At 38.8% G+C, this 21,558-nt stretch overlaps 1 protein-coding gene across 4 annotated transcripts in view; it reads right to left on the minus strand.

Moving 5' to 3' along the window:
• The window catches only part of LOC121820822 (uncharacterized), a 187,000-nt gene that overhangs the window by 104,243 nt on the left and 61,199 nt on the right, over nucleotides 1-21,558 (minus strand). For 3 of the 4 annotated variants that reach the window (XM_076563827.1, XM_076563826.1, XM_076563831.1), the window contains exon 3: nucleotides 15,501-15,746. In XM_076563827.1, the coding sequence (XP_076419942.1) occupies nucleotides 15,501-15,746 (246 nt within the window). Of the gene's footprint in view, nucleotides 1-13,319; nucleotides 13,371-15,500; nucleotides 15,747-21,558 lie in introns of all 4 variants that reach the window. The other variant, XM_076563829.1, reaches the window with a different exon arrangement.

The following is a 21,558-nucleotide window of genomic DNA, read 5'->3' on the forward strand; positions in this document are numbered from 1 at the left end:
GAAAGTAGCCTTATGAGTAACTTCATGAAGAAGGTAGAGGCTTGTGTAGAGGAAAAGACAAGAAAATTGGAAGAACGCTGTAAACAACTAGAGGAAAGGGCAAACAAATTAGAAGAAAACAATAAAGCCCTCCAAGAAAACAATAAAGTCCTGGAAGAAAACATTAAAATCCTGGAAGAAAACAATAAAGCACTGAAAGAAAATCATGAAAAAGCAATGAAACAAACAAAGGAAACAGTCCAAGATCTGAAAAGGGAAATTGAAAAAATGAAAAAGACACAAACAGAGGGAATGCTGGAAATAGAAAACCTGAGTAAAAGATCAGGAACTTCGGATGCAAGTATAACCAACAGAATGCAAGAGATGGAAGAGAGGATTTCTGGCATTGAAGATACAGTAGAAGAAATAGTTCCATCAGTCGAAGGAAACACTAAAGCCAACAAAGTCATGAACCAAAATGTCCAAGAAATCTGGGACACCATAAAAAGACCAAACTTACGAATTATAGGGATAGAAGAAGGTGAAGAATACCAACTCAAAGGCACAGAAAATATATTCAACAAAATTATAGAAGAAAACTTTCCCAACTTAAAGAAGGAAATGCCTATGAAGATACAAGAAGCCTATAGAACACCAAACAGACTAGACCCCCAAAAAAAGTCCCCTCGACACATAATAATTAAACAACTAAATGTACAGAATAAAGAAAGAATATTAAGAGCAGCCAAGGAAAAAGGCCAAGTGACCTATAAAGGTAAACCCATCAGAATAACACCCGATTTCTCAATGGAGACTTTGAAAGCCAGAAGGACCTGGACAGATGTAATCCAGACACTAAGAGACCATGGATGTCAGCCCAGACTAATATACCCAGCAAAACTTTCAATCATCATAGACGGAAGGAACAAGACATTCGAAGACAAAACCAGATTTAAACAATACCTATCCACAAACCCAGCCCTACAGAAAGCACTAGAAGGAAAATTCCAACCGAGGGAAGTCAGATACACACTTGAAAACACAGGCAATAGATAAAGCCACAACAGTAAACCCCAAAGAAGAGAAGTACACACACACTACCACCAAAAATAACAGAGATGAAGAATCACTGGTCATTAATATCCCTTAATATCAACGGACTTAATTCACCTATAAAAAGACATAGACTTACAGAATGGATACGAAAGCAGGACCCATCCTTCTGCTGCATACAAGAAACACATCTCAAATTCAAAGATAGACACTACCTAAGAATAAAAGGCTGGGAAAAGACTTTTCAATCAAATGGTCTTAAGAAACAAGCAGGGGTAGCCATCCTGATATCCAACAAAATAGACTTCAAACTAAAATCAATCAAAAGAGATCAAGAAGGACATTACATCCTCGTCACAGGAAAGATCGACCAAGATGAAGTTTCAATTCTGAACATATATGCCCCAAACATAAGAGCACCCACATATGTAAAAGAAACATTACTAAAGCTTAAACCACATATAAAACCCCACACATTAATAGTGGGAGATCTCAACACCCCACTTTCACCACTGGACAGATCTCCCAAATCGAAACTTAACAGAGAAATAAAGGACTTAACCGATGTCATGACCCAATTGGACCTAATAGATATCTACAGAACATTCCATCCTAACAAGAAAGAATATACTTTCTTCTCAGCACCCCATGGAACTTTCTCTAAAATCGACCACATACTTGGCCACAAAGCAAATCTCAACAGATACAAAACAATCAGAATAACCTCCTGTGTTCTATCAGATCACCATGGTTTAAAGCTAGATTTCAACAACAACAAAAACTACAGAAAACCTACAACCTCATGGAAACTGAATAATGCTCAACTGAATCACCAATGGGTTAAGGAAGAAATAAAGAAAGAAATTAAAGACTTCCTAGAGATCAATGAAAATGAAGACACCACATACCCAAACTTATGGGACACTATGAAAGCAGTGCTAAGAGGGAAATTCATAGCACTAAATGCCCACATAAAGAAGTTGGAGAAATCGCACAATAGTGAATTAACAGCACATCTGAAAGCTCTAGAACAAGAAGAAGCAAAGTCTCCCAGGAAGAATAGACGCCAGGAAATTATCAAAGTGAGAGGTGAAATTAATAAATTAGAAACTAAGAGAATAATACAAAAAATTAATGAAACAAAGAGTTGGTTCTTTGAGAAAATCAACAAGATAGACAAGCCCTTATCCAAACTAACCAAAAGACAGAGAGAGAAAATCCAAATCAACAAAATCAGAAATGAAAAGGGGGACATAACAACAGACATTGAGGAAATCCAGAGAATTATAAGGTCATATTTCAAAAACCTCTACTCCACAAAACTGGAAAACCTAAAAGAAATGGACATTTTTCTGGATAGATACCACATACCTAAGTTTAATCAAGACCAGATAAACTATTTAAATAGTCCAATAACCCCTAAGGAAATAGAAACAGTCATTAAAGGTCTCCCAACCAAAAAAAGCCCAGGACCAGATGGTTTCAGCGCAGAATTCTACCAGATCTTCAAAGAAGAGTTAATACCAATACTCTCTAATTTGTTCCACATAATAGAAACAGAAGGAACATTACCAAACTCCTTCTATGAGGCTACAATTACCCTGATTCCTAAACCAAACAAGGATGCAACAAAGAAAGAGAACTACAGACCGATCTCCCTCATGAACATTGATGCAAAAATACTCAATAAAATACTGGCAAACAGACTCCAAGAACACATCAGAACGATTATCCACCATGATCAAGTAGGCTTCATCCCAGGGATGCAAGGGTGGTTCAACATACGAAAGTCCATTAATGTAATACACCATATAAACAAACTCAAAGAAAAAAACCACATGATCATCTCACTAGATGCAGAAAAGGCATTTGACAAAATCCAACACCCCTTCATGATAAAAGTCTTGGAGCGATCAGGAATACAGGGAACATACCTAAACATAATAAAGGCAATATATAGCAAACCAACATCAACATCAAATTAAATGGAGAGAAACTCAAAGCAATTCCACTAAAATCAGGAACGAGACAAGGCTGTCCACTCTCCCCATACTTATTCAATATAGTACTTGAAGTTCTAGCCAGAGCAATAAGACAACATAAGGAGATTAAGGGGATTCAAATTGGAAAGGAAGAAGTCAAGCTTTCCCTATTTGCAGACGACATGATAGTATACTTGAGTGACCCCAAAGATTCCACCCAGGAATTGATAAAGCCTATAAACACCTTCAGCAACATAGCAGGATACAAAATCAACTCAAAAAAATCAGTAGCCCTCCTATATACAATGGACAAAGAAGCTGAGAAGGCAATTAGAGATACATCACCCTTTACAATAGCCAAAAATGACATAAAATACCTTGGGGTAACACTAACCAAGCAAGTGAAGGACCTATATGACAAGAACTTTAAGTCCCTGAAAAAAGAAATTGAAGAAGATCTCAGAAAATGGAAAGATCTTCCATGCTCATGGATAGGCAGGGTTAACATAGTAAAAATGGCAATCTTACCAAAAGCAATTTACAGATTCAATGCAATCCCCATCAAAATACCAACACAATTCTTCACAGATCTGGAAAGAACAATACTCAACTTCATATGGAAAAACAAAAAACCCAGGATAGCTAAAAGAAACCTGTACAATAAAACAACTTCTGGAGGCATCACAATCCCTGACTTCAAGCTCTACTATAGAGCTACAGTAATAAAAACAGCCTGGTATTGGCATAAAAACCGACATGTGGACCAATGGAATCGAATTGAAGACCCTGACATTAACCCACACACCTATGGACATATAATTTTTGACAAAGAAGCCAAAAGTGTACAATGGAAAAAAGAAAGCATCTTCAACAAATGGTGCTGGCATAACTGGATATCAGCGTGTAGAAGGCTGCAAATAGATCCATATCTGTCACCGTGCACAAAACTTAAGTCCAAGTGGATCAAAGACCTCAACATAAATCCAGCTACTCTGAACCTGCTAGAAGAAAAAGTAGGAAATAGTCTTGAACGCCTTGGCATAGGAGATCACTTCCTAAATATAACACCAGTAGCGCAGACACTGAGACAAACAATCAATCAATGGGACCTCTTGAAACTGAGAAGCTTTTGTAGAGCAAAGGATACGGTCAACAAGGCAAGGCGACAGCCTACAGAATGGGAAAAGATCTTCACCAACCCCACATCTGACAGAGGACTGATATCCAGAATATATAAGGAACTCAAGAAATTAGACATCAAAAGGACCAACAGTCCAATTGAGAAATGGGCTTTAGAACTAAACAGAGAATTCTCAACAGAGGAATCCCAAATGGCTGAAAGACATTTAAGGAATTGCTCAACTTCCCTAATCATCAGGGAAATGCAAATCAAGACAACTCTGAGATACCACCTTACGCCTGTCAGAGTGGCTAAGATCAAAAACACTGAAGACACTTTATGCTGGAGAGGATGTGGAACTAGGGGAACTCTCCTCCACTGCTGGTGGGAATGCAAGCTTGTACAACCACTTTGGAAATCAATATGGCGCTTTCTTAGAAAATTGGGAATCAATCTCCCCCAAGATCCAGCTATACCACTCCTGGGCATATACCCAAGAAATGCTCAATCATACCACAAGAGCACTTGCTCAGCTATGTTCATATCAGCATTGTTTGTAATAGCCAAAACCTGGAAACAACCTAGATGCCCTTCAACTGAAGAATGGATAAATAAATTGTGGCACATATACACAATGGAATACTACTCAGCAGAGAAAAACAACGACATCACACGGTTTGCAGGCAAATGGATGGATCTAGAAAAAATCATCCTGAGTGAGGTAACCCAGACTCAGAAAGACAAATATGGTATGTACTCACTCATAGGAAGATGCTAGATGTGGAACAAGGATGACTAGACTGCTACTCACATCACCAGTGAGGCTACCTGGAAAACGGGACCCCAAAAAAGACACGGAGAAATGGACAAGATCTACATGAATAGCCTGGTCATGAGTGGGAACAATGAAGGGCGACAGTCGAGGGAAAGAGTGGGAGATCCTAGCTGGATCAAGAAAAGAGAGGGAGAACAAGGAATAGGAGACCATGGTAAATGAAGACCACATGAGAAGGTGAGAAGGGGAGGAAGCAGAGAGCTAGGGAGGCCCACGGAGATCCACAAAGATACCCCCTCAAAAGACTGCTGGCAATGGTCGCGAGACGGCAGGAACTGACCTACTCTGGTGATGGAATGGCCAGACACCCAAATAGTGGTGCCATAAACCCCATCCAAGGACTGAGGAATCTGAAGGCAGACATCCACGGCTGGGCCCCTGGTGGAGCACTGGGAGTCTAATTAGTGAGTAAGAAGAGGATTTATATGAGCGAGAATTGTTGAAGCCAAGGTTGGATAAAGCACCGGGATAAATAACCAAATGAATGGAAGCACAGGATCTATGAACCAAAGGCTGAGGGGCCCCCAACTGGATCAGGCCACCTGAACGGGTGAGACAGTCAGTTGGCTTGATCTGTTTGGGAGGCAGCTGTGCATTGGTGCCAGGTCCTGGGCTCGTTGCATGAGTTGGCTGTTTGAATCCTGGGACTTATGCAGGGACACTTGGCTCGGTCTGGGAGGGGGGAATGGACCTGCCTGGACTGAGTCTACCAGGTCAACCCCGGTCCTCGGGGGAGACCTTGATCTGAAGGAGGTGGGAATGGGGGGTGGGCTGGGGGAAGGGGTGGGCGAGAGGGGGAGAACAGGGGATTCTGTGGCTATTATGTTGAACTGAATGGTGTTGTAAAATAATAATAATAATAATAATAATAATAATAATAATAATAATAATAATAATAAAAAAACCAAAAAAAAAAAAAACTGACATGTGGACCAATGGAATTGAATTGAAGACCCTGGCATTAATTCACACACCTATGAACACCCGATTTTGACAAAAAAGCCAAACAAATGGAAAAAAGAAGGCATCTTCATGCCAGGCAGTGGTGGAAAAAAACCTTTAATCCCAGCACTCGGGAGGCAGAGCCAGCCAGATCTCTGTGAGTATCGAGGACTAAGGGGGTCCAGCCCCTCAATAGTCCCCTCCCAGGGTCCGGGAAGAATCTACAACCAGCTGATAATTAATCTTTGATGAAAAGAAATGAATTTATGTATACAAAACTCCTTAATTCATACACTTTATTATTCTGTGATAGTTCTCTCTTTACACAGCTTCTATTCTGCTCTCATGTCTAGCTCCTTTCTTGCCTGATTTCTCTATATTTATCTACTGTCCCCTCTAGGTTCTATCTTAATTCCTTCATCTGGTTCTGTCCCTTCTAGGTTCTCATCTATCTAGTTCTTTCCCCTATCAGCTCCTCTCCCGTCTCCTTCTCTCTCATCTGCCTCTTCCTCATTTTGTTCTTCCTCATCTGGCTCTTCCTCATCTTCCATCTCGTTCCTCTAGTCCTCTCTTTTAGCCCTTCAATCTAGTTCTTCCCCATCTCAGTTCGTTCCTTTAAAGTTCTTACCCATCTAGTTCTTCCATTCTTTTTTCTCTTCTCCGTCTCCCCATGCCCTTGGGAGTCCTGGTATAAAGACACTTACAAGCAGTATTCCCTTAGCAGTGCAAAACCAGGCTTCCAGGGTCAAATGGAGGGGTGATAAGAATCACACAGGGAGGAAATAACTGTTAATTATCATTTGCAACCCCAAAGGGAAGTGACCAATAGGGAAATGAATTAACTAAAGGCTAAATTCAGGTAATATCTAAGAAGAGGGCTCTTACGTGTTCAACTATAATCTTAAACGTGATTGGTAAAAAGTGTTAAGAATCTATAAGTTGCTAGGTCAATGGGAGAATATAAAACTGTCTTCTTTTTTCCTGTGGCTCCTATCTGTCCAAGCTATCTGGCGTTTTTCTGCAGGGTGGGGGAAAGTGTGCTCAGTTGCTAGGCAACCTGTGTACAGCTAGAGGCCTCTGGTGATAGTTAAAGGGAGATCTGGAACTGGAGGTAAGGTTTGGGAAAGGAGGAAGTAAGGCTTAATTGGCACATCCACCAGGCCTTCTCAAACAGGTACCCTGGATGATTAAGTCTGTTCTTAGAGAGTACAGAGGTATCTCTGATAAAGTACTTCCCTCCATCTGGGGATGGACCTGGCCAGATGCTGCTAATGATAATTACAGGGAGGCTTGAGCTGGAGTTCTGGCTGAGCATAGCTGCCAGCGCAGAAGGTTATCTAAATATTCCTAGAACTGGAATATTTAGGTTAAGTAAGGAGTTAGCGTTCTATAAATTTGGTAAGGCTGTAAGAAAGGAGGGTCCAAGCTGAATTGTGTAAAGCTATTACTTAACGTCCACCTGACCTAGGTGATGTCTCCTTGTGGAATTTATCTTAAATCAGGAGACTTGCATGTGGACTGTTATTACTGCTAGTCCTTGAAAGTAGCCAAGGGAGATATCTGATTCCGGAGAAAGCCTTTCCTAAGGCAGTTCTCCAAATACCTGGAATGTGTATGTCCAGAGAGTGATCAGTCCACACTGTTAGCCCTTCTTAGGGAAAAGTCAATTGGGAAAACTATGAAGGCACACATGATTTTCATAACAGAATACAGCTGATATATAACAAGCCAAATAACACCAAAAACTCCTTGGGATTTGGCTTCCTCTGGAGGAATTCCCTGATTCCTCCAGGTAGTGACTTTGCCATAACTAGCTGAGTTCTTATGATATTCCTGAGGCATGTGAGTGAGTTCAAGGCCAGCCTGGTCTACAGTGTGAGATCCAGGACAGGCACCAAAACAACACAGAGAAACCCTGTCTCAAAAAAAAAAAACCAAAAAAAAAAAAAAAAGAAAAGAAAGAAAAGAAAGCATCTTCAACAAATGGCGCTGGTGCTGGCATAACTGCATGTCAACATGTAGAAGAATGCAAATACATCCATATCTTTCACCATGCAAAAACTCAGGTTTAAGTGGATCAAAGACCTCAAAATAAATTTAGTTACACTGAACATGATAGAAGAGAAAGTAAGAAGTAGTCTTGAATGCATTGGCACCAGAGACTACTTCCTAAATATAACACCAGTAGCACAGACACTGAGAGCAACAATTAATAAGTGGGACCTCCTAAAACTGAGAAGCTTTTGTAGGGCAAAGGACACGGTCAATAAGACAAAACAGCCTACAGAATGGGAAAAGTTCTTCACCAACCCCACATCTGAAAGAAGGCTGATCTCTAAAATTTATAAAGAATTCAAGAAACTAGATATCAAAATACCAAACAATCCAATTAAAAAAATGGGCTACAGAACTAAACAGAGAATTCTCAACATGGCTGAAAGACATTTAAGGAATTGCTCAACATCTTTAGTCATCAGGGAAATGCAAATTAAAATGACTGAGATAAAATCTTATACCTGTCAGAATGGCTATGATCTAAAACACTGATGACAGCTTATGTTGGAGAGGATGTAGAGCAAAGGGAACACTCCTCCACTATTGGTGGGAGTGCAAACTTGTACAGCTACTTTGCAAATCAGTATGGCGGTTTCTCAGAAAATTGGGAATCAAGACCCAGCTATACCACTCTTGGGCATATACTCAAGGAATGCTCAATCATATCACAAGGACACATGCTCAACTATGTTCATAGCAGCATAGCCAGATCCTGGAAATAACCTAGATGCCCCTCAGCCAAAGAATGGATAAAGAAAATGTGGCACATATACACAATGGAGTCCTACTCAGCAGTAAAAAAAAAAAAAAAAAAAAATCATGAAATTTGCAGGTAAATGGATGGAACTAGAAAATATCATCCAGAGTGAGGTAACTCAGACTGAGGACAAACGCAGTATGCACTCACTCATAAGTGGACAGTAGATGTAAAGAAAAGGATAATCAGACTACAACCCAGGGCTCCAGAGAAGCTAGCTAACAAGGAGGACCCTAAGAAGTAAGCATAGATCGCTCAGCGAAGAAGAAATAGATGAGATCTACATGAGCAAACTGGAGGTGAGAGAGTGTAATGGAGGGCAAGGGATGGGGGATGAGAACATAGGGGAACCGGAGGTTCTAGCTGGAACAGGGACAGAGTGGGAGAGCAAGGAAAGAGATACCATGATAAATGATGACATCCTGGGAACAGGAAGAAACAGGGTGCTAGGGAAGTTCCCAGGAATCCACAAGGATGACCTCACCTTAGACTACTAGCAATATTTGAGAGGGTGCCTGACCTGGCCTACTCCAGTAATTAGATTAGAGAATACCCTAACTCTCATCATAGAGCCTTCATCCAGTAACTGATGGGAACAGATGCAGAGATCCACAGCCGTGCACCAGGATGAGCTCCAGGACTACAACTGATGAGAGAGAGGAGGGATTCTATGAGTAAGGGACATCGAGATCATGATGGAAAAATGTATAGAGACAGCCAGCCAAACTAGTGAAAACTCATGAACTGTGGACCAATAGCTGTGGAGCCCCCATGGGACTGGACTAGGCCCTCTGGATAAGCGAGACAGTTGTTTAGCTTGAACTCTTTAGGGAGTCCCCAGGCAGTGGGATCTGGATCCATCCCTGGTACATGAGCAGGCTTTTTGGAGCCCAGTGCCGATGGTGAGACAACTCGCACAGCCCTGGTGCAGGGGCGGGGGGGGGGGGGGGGGGGGGGGGAGGGGCTTGGACCTGCCTCAACTGAATGTACCAGGCTCTGCTGACTCCCTATGGGAGACCTTGCCTTGGAGGAGGTGGGAATGAGGGGTGGGTTGGAGGGGAAGGCTAGGGGGTGGGAGGAAGGAGGAGAGGGGAATCTGTGGTTGGTATGTAAAATGAATAGAAAATATCTTAATAATAAAAGCAAAAATAAAGTAATGCATAACCTACCCAACAACAATCACTATATGCCTCATGGGAATATGTTTATAGTATTAATGATATATAAGAATTTTTAATGTTGGAGTCATGCCCATTGGTTCATGCTGGGAAAGAATTCCAACACTGAGCAATATTCATTGTCCTGTTAGCAAAGTTCTCAAATTAACAACTTCTAAAACCTTGTATGCAGTCTTATATTCAAGAATTAACATGTAATTCAAACTTCCTTAACATAAATTACTACAAAACATCTTGAAAACACTACAATAGTTATTGCAGTGTACAACAAAGCAGAGTATTAAGTTCAGAAACTTAGAGAGGGAGAGTAGATGACATTTGCTGTGAGATTGTGTTTGTAAAAAGATCAGAGTAGCTACAATCTTCGCATTTTTTTATTTTGTTTTTCAGGTTTTTTGTTTTTGTTTTTGTTTTTCAAGACAGGGTTTCTCTGTGTAGTTTTGGTGCCTGTCCTGGATCTCACTCTGTAGACCAGGCTGGCTTCAAACTCACAGAGATCTGGCTGGCTCTCCCCCCCCACCCCCCCACCCCAAGTGCTGGGATTGAAGGCGTGCACCACCACCATCACCACCACCACCACGACCACCACCACCCGGCTCAATCTTTGAGTTTTATCAACACGACTGCCTCCATATGATCTGAACAAAGATGACAGCAAGACTTGAAGGAGGGAAGCTCTTGGGGCCTCAACTCTATATAAAGAACTGTGGGCAAGTGGGGGATGCTGAGAGGGGGAGAAAGTGTCTTCCCTAGGAAAAAGCCTCACCCAATGCTAATGCCAACAATTAGCCCTGAGATTATATAAACACGTAACATCATACTGATTGTGCATTAACATATATAGGGATGTGTGTCTGTATAATAACAAAGAAAAAGAGGCTATGAATTTTAGAGCATGGCCTGATCTATGGGAAGAGCTGGAGTTTGGGGGAGAAAGGGAAGGGAAGAAATGATGTAGTTAGGTTATTTCAGAAAATATTGAGGAAAGAGTACAAATTGGATCTTTTGCAAACCAGTATTCATGTGTGCCTCATATAAAAGGGAAACCTTCTGCATGGATACTGATCAATGGCATGGCTCAAAACACACTGGATTCAGTTCTGTATGGGTAACTGAAAATCCAGATAATTGAAGAAATCTCTGGAATTTTTACTGTGAATTCAGTTTAAGTAAGCAACTATGTGTATGCACTCTGGGCCATATGTCTCTTTTGGTGACTTAATTTTGAAATAGTGTGTACAATGTAAATATATGCATGTGAAATATTTTCTTGTTTTAATATCCAGTTTTCTCAATAAAGCTGCAAGATGAGGCTAGGGTGATGGCTTAATGGATGTCTTGGTTTTCTTTCTGTTGCTGTGACAAAACAATATGAACAAAATCATCATGAGAGGAAAAAAATTATTTGACTTCTATACCCTGGGTCACAATTCATTATGGGAAGTCAAGACAGAAACTGAAAGGTAGGAATTCAAGAAGGAGCCATGGAGACTTAGCTGCTTGCTAGTTTGCTCCTTATGGCTTTCTCAGCCTGTTTTCAGGTACAACCTAGGACTGTCTGCCCAGGGGCAGCACTGTCCTTCCTGAACTGGGCCCTCACACATCAATCATTAAGCAAGAAAATGCTCCACATTCTTGCCTACAAGCTATCTGAGGGAGACATTTTCTCAGCTGAAGTTCCTCTTCAAAGTCATGGTGTTATTTACTTGGATGGAGAAAACAGGTAATAGAGCAGAATGATGTGCAGGCAGGAATCAGGCTATGGTATAAACTAATGTCTACAGTTTGTTAGCTGAAATCTGAGGCACCCAGAAAACTTAGAAGGGATAACTGAGTCAATATGCATATAGTGAAAGGTGGACTTCCTTGTAAAAGGTGCATATGGATTGAAGAAGGTAGATACATGTCAAATTCAATAAATGTATACTTTTAAAATGCAAATTTATACAAATTCTGGAATATTTAAGTAAAAGCAAGGGAAGAACATGCCAGAATATTCAATTATTCCAGGAGGTAAGTCTTCAGTGGGAAAACATGTTGTCATGTTTATTTCAGTCATGTGACCCTGGAAGGCTGGGTGCCTTTGATTTCCTGTACTTTGTCTTGTGTCTGCTGGCTAATTTCCAGTTCCTTCTGACTTGCTTTGTTCTGTTATTACTTGCAGAACCACCATGTTGGTTATTTTCCTGTCAGCTGTAATGACTCCTGGGTCTAGATTTTTACTATTATTTACTCAGCATTATTGTATTAATTTACTTTATGTTGTTAAAAACAAGTTTGCTTTTGAGTTTGTAACCCTCAGAATGTAGTTCATTTTTTTTTCATAAACCTTAGATGATGACTAGCCAGTGTACTCCTGGGACTAGGATCATAGAGGAAACACAAGCTATTTTCATGATTTGGGTTTGCTGATATTTGGAAAGTATCCACCATACTGCAGAGACAGTCAGTCCAGATGCAACTTTTCCTACACAATCAAATATGCTATTTTTTAGATCAGAGGGAAGAGAATTACCTTTAGGTGTGCTCTCCCTTTAGGCTTATTGGGAACTGGGACTTTGTTAGGACAGACGTTACTTTCAGACTTTTCATACATTTTACATATTTTCTTCTTTAAATCTTGCTGAGAAGTTTGTTAAAAAATACATACTGGAATGCATTCAGGTGGGCCCCCTCGTCCTCCTCACTCTTTTTTGCAGAGAGATGCTCTGATTGTACAGGTGTATATTTTATTTACATTTATTTACATTATAAGTATGTATTTATATTACATTTATCACATTTATTTCTTACTTCTTGTTTTTGGGACATTTTCCACTGATGAGAAGATGAAAGATTAATATGATATGTTTCAGTTTCAGTGTTCTTTATTTAGGGTGCTTGTGTTTTAAAATGACTGTAACTTTATAAACAATGTTTATGGACACAGGAAAAATGGAAATAATTGGTAATTAAAAGTTAAATGTATCCATATCTGTGCTCAGGCACTAACAAATCACTAGGTTATTAAGAGCTGAAATAATTTACATTAGGTAAGAGTCTATGACTTCTGCATTGGTGATTCAGTGATATTTACCAGGTACTACTTATTATGATAGAGAAAAATGATAACAGAGCAGAATACTAGCCAGACAAATATCAGGAAACAATAAAGGGCAATGTCTTCAGGTTGTTCTACAATGGCTGAGGTACTCAGAGTACTTGTAAGGCATAAGTCAATAATATATGAGGAAAAGATAACTTTAACTACAAAATGCATATGTAATAAAATATTACTGTAGACCTGTAGCAATAAAAACAATATGGTGCTGCCATGAAGACAGTCATCAGTAGAATAGAATTTGAGGGCCCACATATAAGCCTACGGCCTATGCTAGTTCAGGCACATATTTTTTTGACAAAGAGGCCAACAACACACCTTGGTGTAGAGACAGCACCTTCAACACATGGTCCTCGTAAAACAGGGAAGCTGCAAGTAGAAGAATGAAACTTGATTCTTATTATTTTACCTTGAGTGAAACTTAAATCCATAGGAATCAAGGATCTTAATGTAAGATCTGGCACCCTGAATTTTGTAGAGAAAAGAATAGAGAATACACTTGAATTTATAGGCACCAGAAAGGATTTTCTGAACATGACCCTGATTGTACAAACACAACCACCAACAAAAAGCAATGGGAACACATGAAACTTAAAAGCCTCTGTACATCAAATGACACCATAATCGGAGTAAAGAGGCAGCCTACAAAATGTAAAGTATCTTTACCAGCTATCTGTGTGGTAGAAGGCTGCTGTCCAGAATGTAAAAAGAAACAACTAACTAAAAAACTAACTTTAACTATCTAGCAAACAAACAAACAAAAATAAACATGAAGAAAAAACACAATTTAAAAAAAAAATAAGGCATTGAACTAAACAGTTCCCAAAAGATGAAAAACAAATCGCCAATAAAGTTTTTTAAATTTTCAATATCCTTATTCATCAGAAAAATTCAAACTAAAACTACTTTGAGATTTCATGTTTCCACAGTCAGAATGACTAAGATTCTTAAAATGACAACAAATGGATGTGGGGAAAGAGAAACAGATTTTCACTGCTGGTGGGAGCACAGTTTGGTGTAGCCAACTACAAAAATCAGTTTACATGTTCCTCATAAACCTAGAAATAAATTTACCACGTGATCCTGCTATACTCACCTCTGGGCATATACCCAATGATTCTATATCCTTTTACAGTGATACCTGACCATCCATATTCATTGCTGACTTATTCCCATTTCCAGTAAATTGGAAAAGACTTAGATGTGTCCATCAACTGATGAATAGAGGAGAAATATGTAGTGTATTTACACAAAGGGATATTATTCAGTTGATAAGAAAATTAAGTCATAAAATCCACATGGATGAAGCCAGGAACAGTCATTACAAGTGATTCACAACTGGTCTTTGCAGAATGCTCAGACATAAATGAAATACCTATTTCATACCCTCTCCTAAGGCTCAGGCATCATTGCAGAAGATGGGGCTGAAAGACTGTAGAATCTAGAAGCCATGGATAACTACATGTTTTCTGGACAGAACAGGGTAGTTGCACATATGAACTCCACAGAAGTTGCAATAGCATGTGCAAGACCTGTGTGATCTCAAACTAGAGAAAAATGCTGCATGAAGAGGTGAGGTGAATACCTACTGAGGAGGTATTGGCAATAATTGCTGCTAGGAGAAGAAAAGGTAGTTTTCTTTAAAGGTCTATGAAGGCCCTAGTAGGTGGACCATGCTCAAATATGTGGCAACACAAAGGCCACTCAATAGAATTTAAAAAAAAAACCTGCAGACACAAAATTAGGTGAGTAGGGAGGGGGAATGTAATCTGTGAGGAGCTGTGGGATGACTGTGATCAAAATACACTGTGTGAATTTCTCAATGAAATGAAAAAAGAAATGCAAATCTAGACAAATTTCTGAAACATTTAAAGTAAAAACAGGATAAAGAAAAATCTGAGAATTCAATTGTATATATATATATATATACACAATTTATTATATATATGTATGTATTATATATGTATATATGTATTATATATGTGTATATATATATAATTATATATATAATCTTTAACTACAGATATATGGTGTCTTTTTATTGGAATAAAATAAAATAATTTCTTTGAAGTGCATAAATGACTGTATTTTGGCTTTATTAGATTTAGGAATATGTCTAATATCACATTTACAATTGCTTTGCTTTGGTTTACATACATCAAATATCACTTCATCTGTATCAACTCCAAGTTCCCTCACTACTACTGTTGTGGTTATTAGCATTTATTTTTGTGTCAGTGCTAGGATTCTCATGTGTTTAAACCACTGCAGATTTAACGTGTATTATTTTTCAAAGTTTAAATTATTTGCATGTAAAGCTTGGACAATGACTAACAAGAGTATTCCCATGACTAAGAGAACAAGGAGGTGCTAGTGTATACTGAAAGCTGGGTTTTTAGTCTAGAAACTCTCTGCGGTACCACAGAGAGAGCACCTACATTCATCTTTGTCCTCATCATGAAATAGAGCACTTTTTTTAAATAAGTGGGGACTACTTACCATTGAGTGTGTTCTTTTTCCAGAGGTCCTAGGTTCTTCATCAAAAGCAACAGATTCAGAGTTTTCAGTACTGTCTCTCATCCTCTCCTTTACTCTTTTCCTGGCATAATGGCAAAGAAATGAATACTGTGTTGCAGCAAGTTGGGCCCATTTTTTTTTTTCATTTGAGTCCTCAGAGGGAGGCTGGAAATGGACAGTTGTATATTCACTATCACATTTAGTTTTTTCTTGATCTTGAGTTATTTTCTGCATATAGGAAAGAGAAAATATACATTTGCTTGGTTGCACTCTCATTTTGTTTTCATGTGCGTGTCTTCAAACCACTCCTTTTCTTTTAGTAGTAACCAGATAATGTCACAGAAAAAAAAAAAACTTCTAATCATTTAATTATATGTCTCACAATTATTGGTGTACATTAAAAAGTGAAAATAGTCACATCCACACCCACAGCTGCCATCTCAACACCTAAAGACCTGCTCTGGACCCTCAGGCTCTGACTTTAGCTCTTGCATTCCTCCCTTACTACCATCTCCCCGCTCTGACATATCCACACTCATAGGCATAGCTCCGGGTCATGGCTCACACTGGCTTTGCTAGTGAAAGTCCAGTCTAGCATCTCATATGCCAGCTTTACTGGCCTACTTCTCACCTCACAACTCTGGCATTGGCCCTATCTAAGGTAGTTTAGAATATGACATTAGACACACAACCAAAGAAGGAAGTTCACCTGCCCAGAGATTAATGAAATAGAAACAAATAAAACACTAAAAAGAAGCAATGAATGTAAGAGATGGTTATTCAAGAAGATAAATGAACAGAATTTTACCTAACAAACTAAAAGAAGAAATGAACAGGAAATCATTATAGTAGACACCAAGAAATTCAAAACTTAACATAGGGATGCTTTCAAAGCCTTTTTTCCGGGGATGGAGAGGTGACTCAGAAGTTAAGAGCACTGGTTGCTCTTCCAGAAGATCTGGGGTTCAGTTCCTAGCACCTGCATGGTGGCTCATACCAGTTTATGAATGCAGGCCCTCTTCTGGCCTCCATGGGTACTGAATGAACATGGTACACAGACTCACATACAGGCAAAAGAACAATACACATAAAAACATCTAAGAAATGAAGTTGTCAAAATTATTTCAAAAACCTGTCCTCTATTAACTTGGAAAATCTAAAAGAAATGTACCATTTTCCAGATTCATCCAAACTACCAAAAATAAAACCAAAATGAGATCATCAACCTGAACAGAACAATAACAAATAAGAATTTTGAAAGAGTAACAAAAAGACTTCCGACTAAACAAAACCCAGGCAGAGAAGGATTCACAGCAGAATCCACCACACTTTCAAAAATTTACAGTCAATCCTGTATTATTAAAAATTAATATTTTTAAATTGTTATTATTACATTAACAATTAAAAATCAGAAGTAGAAGAAGCCATTTCAAATTCCTTTAATGATGCCAATAGTAATAAAATACCAATATGCAGGAAAGATGCACAAAAATAAAAACTACAGAAATATAAAAAAACAATACAAATACAATCAATAATAATCTTAGTTAAAGAGGAACATTTTTATGTACCAATATCAAGCATGCAGAGAAAGACATCAGGAGAACATTCCCATTCAAAATAGCTTAAAAAAATATCTAGGAGTAAACCTAACCAAGGATGTCAGAGTCCTTGTCAATGAAAATGGTAAGACACATAAAGGAAAAAAATTGAGGAAAATACTAGAAGTAGCAAACATCTCTCATAGTCATGGATTGGAAGAATTTGATATTGTGAGAAATGACTTTTTTACCAGAAGCAATCTCGAGAGTCAATGAAATTCCAGTGGCATTCTTCATAGAAATAGAGGAAAGAATTTTAAGATTCATATGGAAGCATACAAGACCATGGATAGCCAAAATAATCCCAAGTAAAACAATTCAGTGCTGGGGGTGTCACCCTGTGTGATTTCAAGTTATGTTGCAGAGCCATAGTGATAAAGCCAGAATGGTGCTGGCACAGAAGCAAAGTCAGAGAACACTGGAATAGAAAAGAGAACCAGGTTATAAGGCCATGCAACTAAAGCCACGTGCTTTTCAGTGAAGACATCAAAAATGCACATTGGTAGCCGGGCGTTGGTGGCGCACACCTTTAATCCCAGCACTCGGGAGGCAGAGCCAGGCGGATCTCTGTGAGTTCGAGGCCAGCCTGGGCTACCAAGTGAGCTCCAGGAAAGGCGCAAAGCTACACGGAGAAACCCTGTCTCGAAAAACCAAAAAAAAAAAAAAAAAAAAAAAAAAGATAAAAAAAAAATGCACATTGGTGGGAAAGTGGCCCAAAATTTAAGGTCATATGTAACCAACCAGTTTTGAATATGATCTGAGACCTGTTCCATAGGTGGGAATTCATGCCTGGTAATGTAAACTAGGCCAAAAGCCCTTGGTTTGGGAAGGCACAGGCCCTAGAGAGGAAGTTAATACTGTTGTCTTGCTAACTGGACATAATCTCAAACTGCTTTTTAATATTAATGCTCATTCACATAGAATAGTAATTTTCACATCAGTGGGGAGTACCATGTAGTGTGCTCTTCCTTTGGAGGTACTTCCACAAGGACATTAACATTAACTTCAGTTTTTCCAGAAAGTCCACAAGCTATCTTTGCTTTTTTTTTTTTTTTTAGATGGGGTTCTCATCCTGTGCATAGATTTGTCCCACCAACAGATCCTCACTTCTGTTCGCAGGGGAATGTCCTAGAGGTACAAAATTCTCTATCAAGTAATTTTATTGATGGGTCTGGAGAACCAGTCTGCAGATGAGAAAGTGGATTACTAGTTTTCTTGATTTCAGTCAAACATTGTGTTGTTTCCATTTAGGAGTACTTTGTCTTCAAAATGACTTAATTCTTCAGAGTCATGAGGTATGATCAAAGCAAAAGTAGAAACAAATAAGTATTTAACAGTTAAATATCTCTATATATGTTTTGCTATTCACCTGAGGCTCTCATTTAGAAGTCAGAATATATATAAAGTTTATATATATAATATAAATAAACTTAATGTATATATATATACATTAAGTTTGCAAAACAAAATGAATTAGATGATTTTTAACATGGAAAAGCAATCCTTGCATTAAAAGATTTTACCCCACTCTATCTGAAATGCTGAAAACTGACTAAAAACACTGAAGACAGAACTGCAAGGCAGAAGTAGTTCTATGAACTTAGTAGGAGTCCCTCAGAACATGAAACTAGAGATTTAAGGCATCTAACCCACTAGCTACCTGTGTCACATTGCTCAACTTCAACCATCTAATTCATGTCTCAAAGTTAATCACCCTTCATATTATCAGGAAATAAGACACATGAATGCAGAGTCTATCCAGGAAAATAAATTGGCCTTGAGTCTAAAGATGTTTCTGAAAATAAAATTTACCTTGAAGTAACCATAGATTACTATAGTTTATGTTTACCAACTGTTCCTATGCTATAGAGGATTTTAACCTAAAATAAAAAAAAATTAATTTAGTTCTTTATTGGAAATTTGAGATGAATGTCAAATCTGTTTTTAAACGTGAAAATGAAACAAAATAATATATTCGATATTTTCTTGTATTTTTAAGATTTATTTTTAAAAAATGATGTCTGTGGATATGTGTACCTGAGTACATGTGCTTATGGAGGCCTGAGGTGTTGCTTTCTCTGAACCTGGAATTCCAGGCCGTTGTGAATCAACTGACATGGGTGCTGGAAACAGAACTTAGGTCCTCTACAAGAGCAGTAAGTGCTCTGACCCTCCGAGCATAATTCTAGTTCTTTAGAGTCTTTAACTAACCTAGATACATTCTATAATTCCTTCTTCAGTCTTCAGAGATTGAGGAAAACATGCCTGCCAACCAATAGATCATTCACTCTGACTTACCTAGACATAATTGATTCAGAAGGTGTTTATGATTTCTTTCTTTTTTTTTTTTTGTTTTTTGTTTTGTTTTGTTTTTTGTTTTTTGAGACAGGGTTTCTCTGTGTAGCTTTGGTGCCTTTCCTGGAACTCACTCTGTAGACCAGGCTGGCCTGGAACTCACAGAGATCCACCTGCCTCTGCCTCCCGAGTGTTGGGATTAAAGGCGTGCGCCACCACCACCCGGCCTGATTTCTTTTCTTATGAATAGTACTTGAGATCTATCTCCCTGCTAAGTGATCCCTTAACCAAAAGTTATTGAATTTGATCACATATTGTCTTAGGGCTTTATTGCTGTGACAAGAGACCATAGTCATGGCAACTCCTATAAAGGAAAATATTTAATTGGGGCTGACTGAGAGGTTCAGAGTTTTAGTCCATTACTGTCATGACAGGAAGCACAGCAGCACTCAGGCTGACATGGTATTGGAAAGGGTAGCTGAGAGGTCTATATCTGGAACCACAGGCAGAAGAAAGGAAAGGAGACACTAGACCTGGTTTGAGCTTCTTAAACCTCAATGTCCACCCCTAGCAACACACAGTATAATAAGGCCACCCAACGAAACAGTGCCAACCCCTATGAATCTATCAGGGCAATTTTCACTCAAAACAACCACACATATACTACCTAATGTTAATTTGGACTCTAATTTATATTAGGCTTAAAAGAAAGAACATTTCTTTTTGATTTTTAACCATATTAAAGTCACAGTGAGTAATGGTTTCATTAGGTGTCGTGATTATATCTAATCTGCCCCTTTTCTCTCCTAATATTGAGGTTAGATAATTCAAGGCAATTAATTAGTTGCAGTGGAGATGAGAATTTGGTATAAGTGAGGTCTGCAAAAAAAAAAAGCTGTCTCTTTTCCTGCTTTATACTTTTTGAGTGTAGTATATTAAAACAGAAAAGAGAGCTGTTGCTTTTCTAGTTGTTTTTTTACAAACATCTAACCGAAATTACTTAATGAAGGAAGGCTCATGACTGTCAGGAATTTCAGTCCAATACAGTGTGGAAGGAAAAGGGGGTGGCTTGGTCTGTTGCTTCTCACATTGTGGTATGCCAGGCAGCAGCCAACTCAAACTAGTGCCAGAAGTGGTGGTGACCATTAAGACCCATCACGGGCAACTTTCTTCTGCTAGCTAAGCTAGCAAAGTTAAACCATCTTCCAAAACAGTAGCCAAGTGCTCAAATACATTAATCTCTCTCTCTCTCTCTCTCTCTCTCTCTCTCTCTCTCTCTCTCTCTCCCTCTGTGTGTGTGTGTGTGTGTGTGTGTGTGTGTGTGTGTGTGTGTGTGTGTGTGTGTGTGTACTGATGAAATATTTTTACTCAAAGGGTAAATCAGAGAGCCATGAGATGGATAAGTGGATAAAGACACTTGCCAACAAGACTGACAACCTAATTTGATCCCTGAGACTGACATGGTATAAGGAGAAAACTGACTCCTCAAAATTATTGTTTTTAACTCCACACTTCTGCTATGGCACACATGTGCTTTGAATTCCCCCATCCCTCTAAATAAATTGAGACCAGGATGTGCTTGTACTCACAGAGACCTGCCTGACTCAAGAAAGGCATGTGCCAACACGCCCAGGCTCCTATTGCTTTTCTTCCTTCCTATATGTTCACTGCATTTCAATGTATAAAACAGGCAAGCTGATGATGCCTGGGCTCTAAGAAGTTGGCTAACATCCTGAGACTGGCTACTTATTTTCACTAATGATATCTTGGCTAATACTATAACCATTAGTATATTAAACATTTGTTCAGGGGGCTACAGAGATGGAGCAGCAGTTTAGAATATTCATTACTATTGCAGGGGACTAGATTCAATTCACAGCATCCACTTGGTAGCCAACAACCATCTGTAAGTTCAATTTTAGGGGGTTCAAATGCCCTCTTTTGACCTTGTGGGTAGCACACACTCATGGTACACAAACAGAATGCAGGAAAAACATCCATATACATAAAATAAATGAATTTAAAGCACACAAACATGTTGGTTACTTTCATGTTGACTGTAAATAATCCACAAGCCTTTATTATTTATTCTTTGTATTTTGATGAATTCTCCTGACTTGGGTTAAACATATATTCACCTTCTG

This window comes from Peromyscus maniculatus, chromosome 2 (assembly GCF_049852395.1).
Source record: "Peromyscus maniculatus bairdii isolate BWxNUB_F1_BW_parent chromosome 2, HU_Pman_BW_mat_3.1, whole genome shotgun sequence".
Taxonomy (NCBI): domain Eukaryota; kingdom Metazoa; phylum Chordata; class Mammalia; order Rodentia; family Cricetidae; genus Peromyscus; species Peromyscus maniculatus.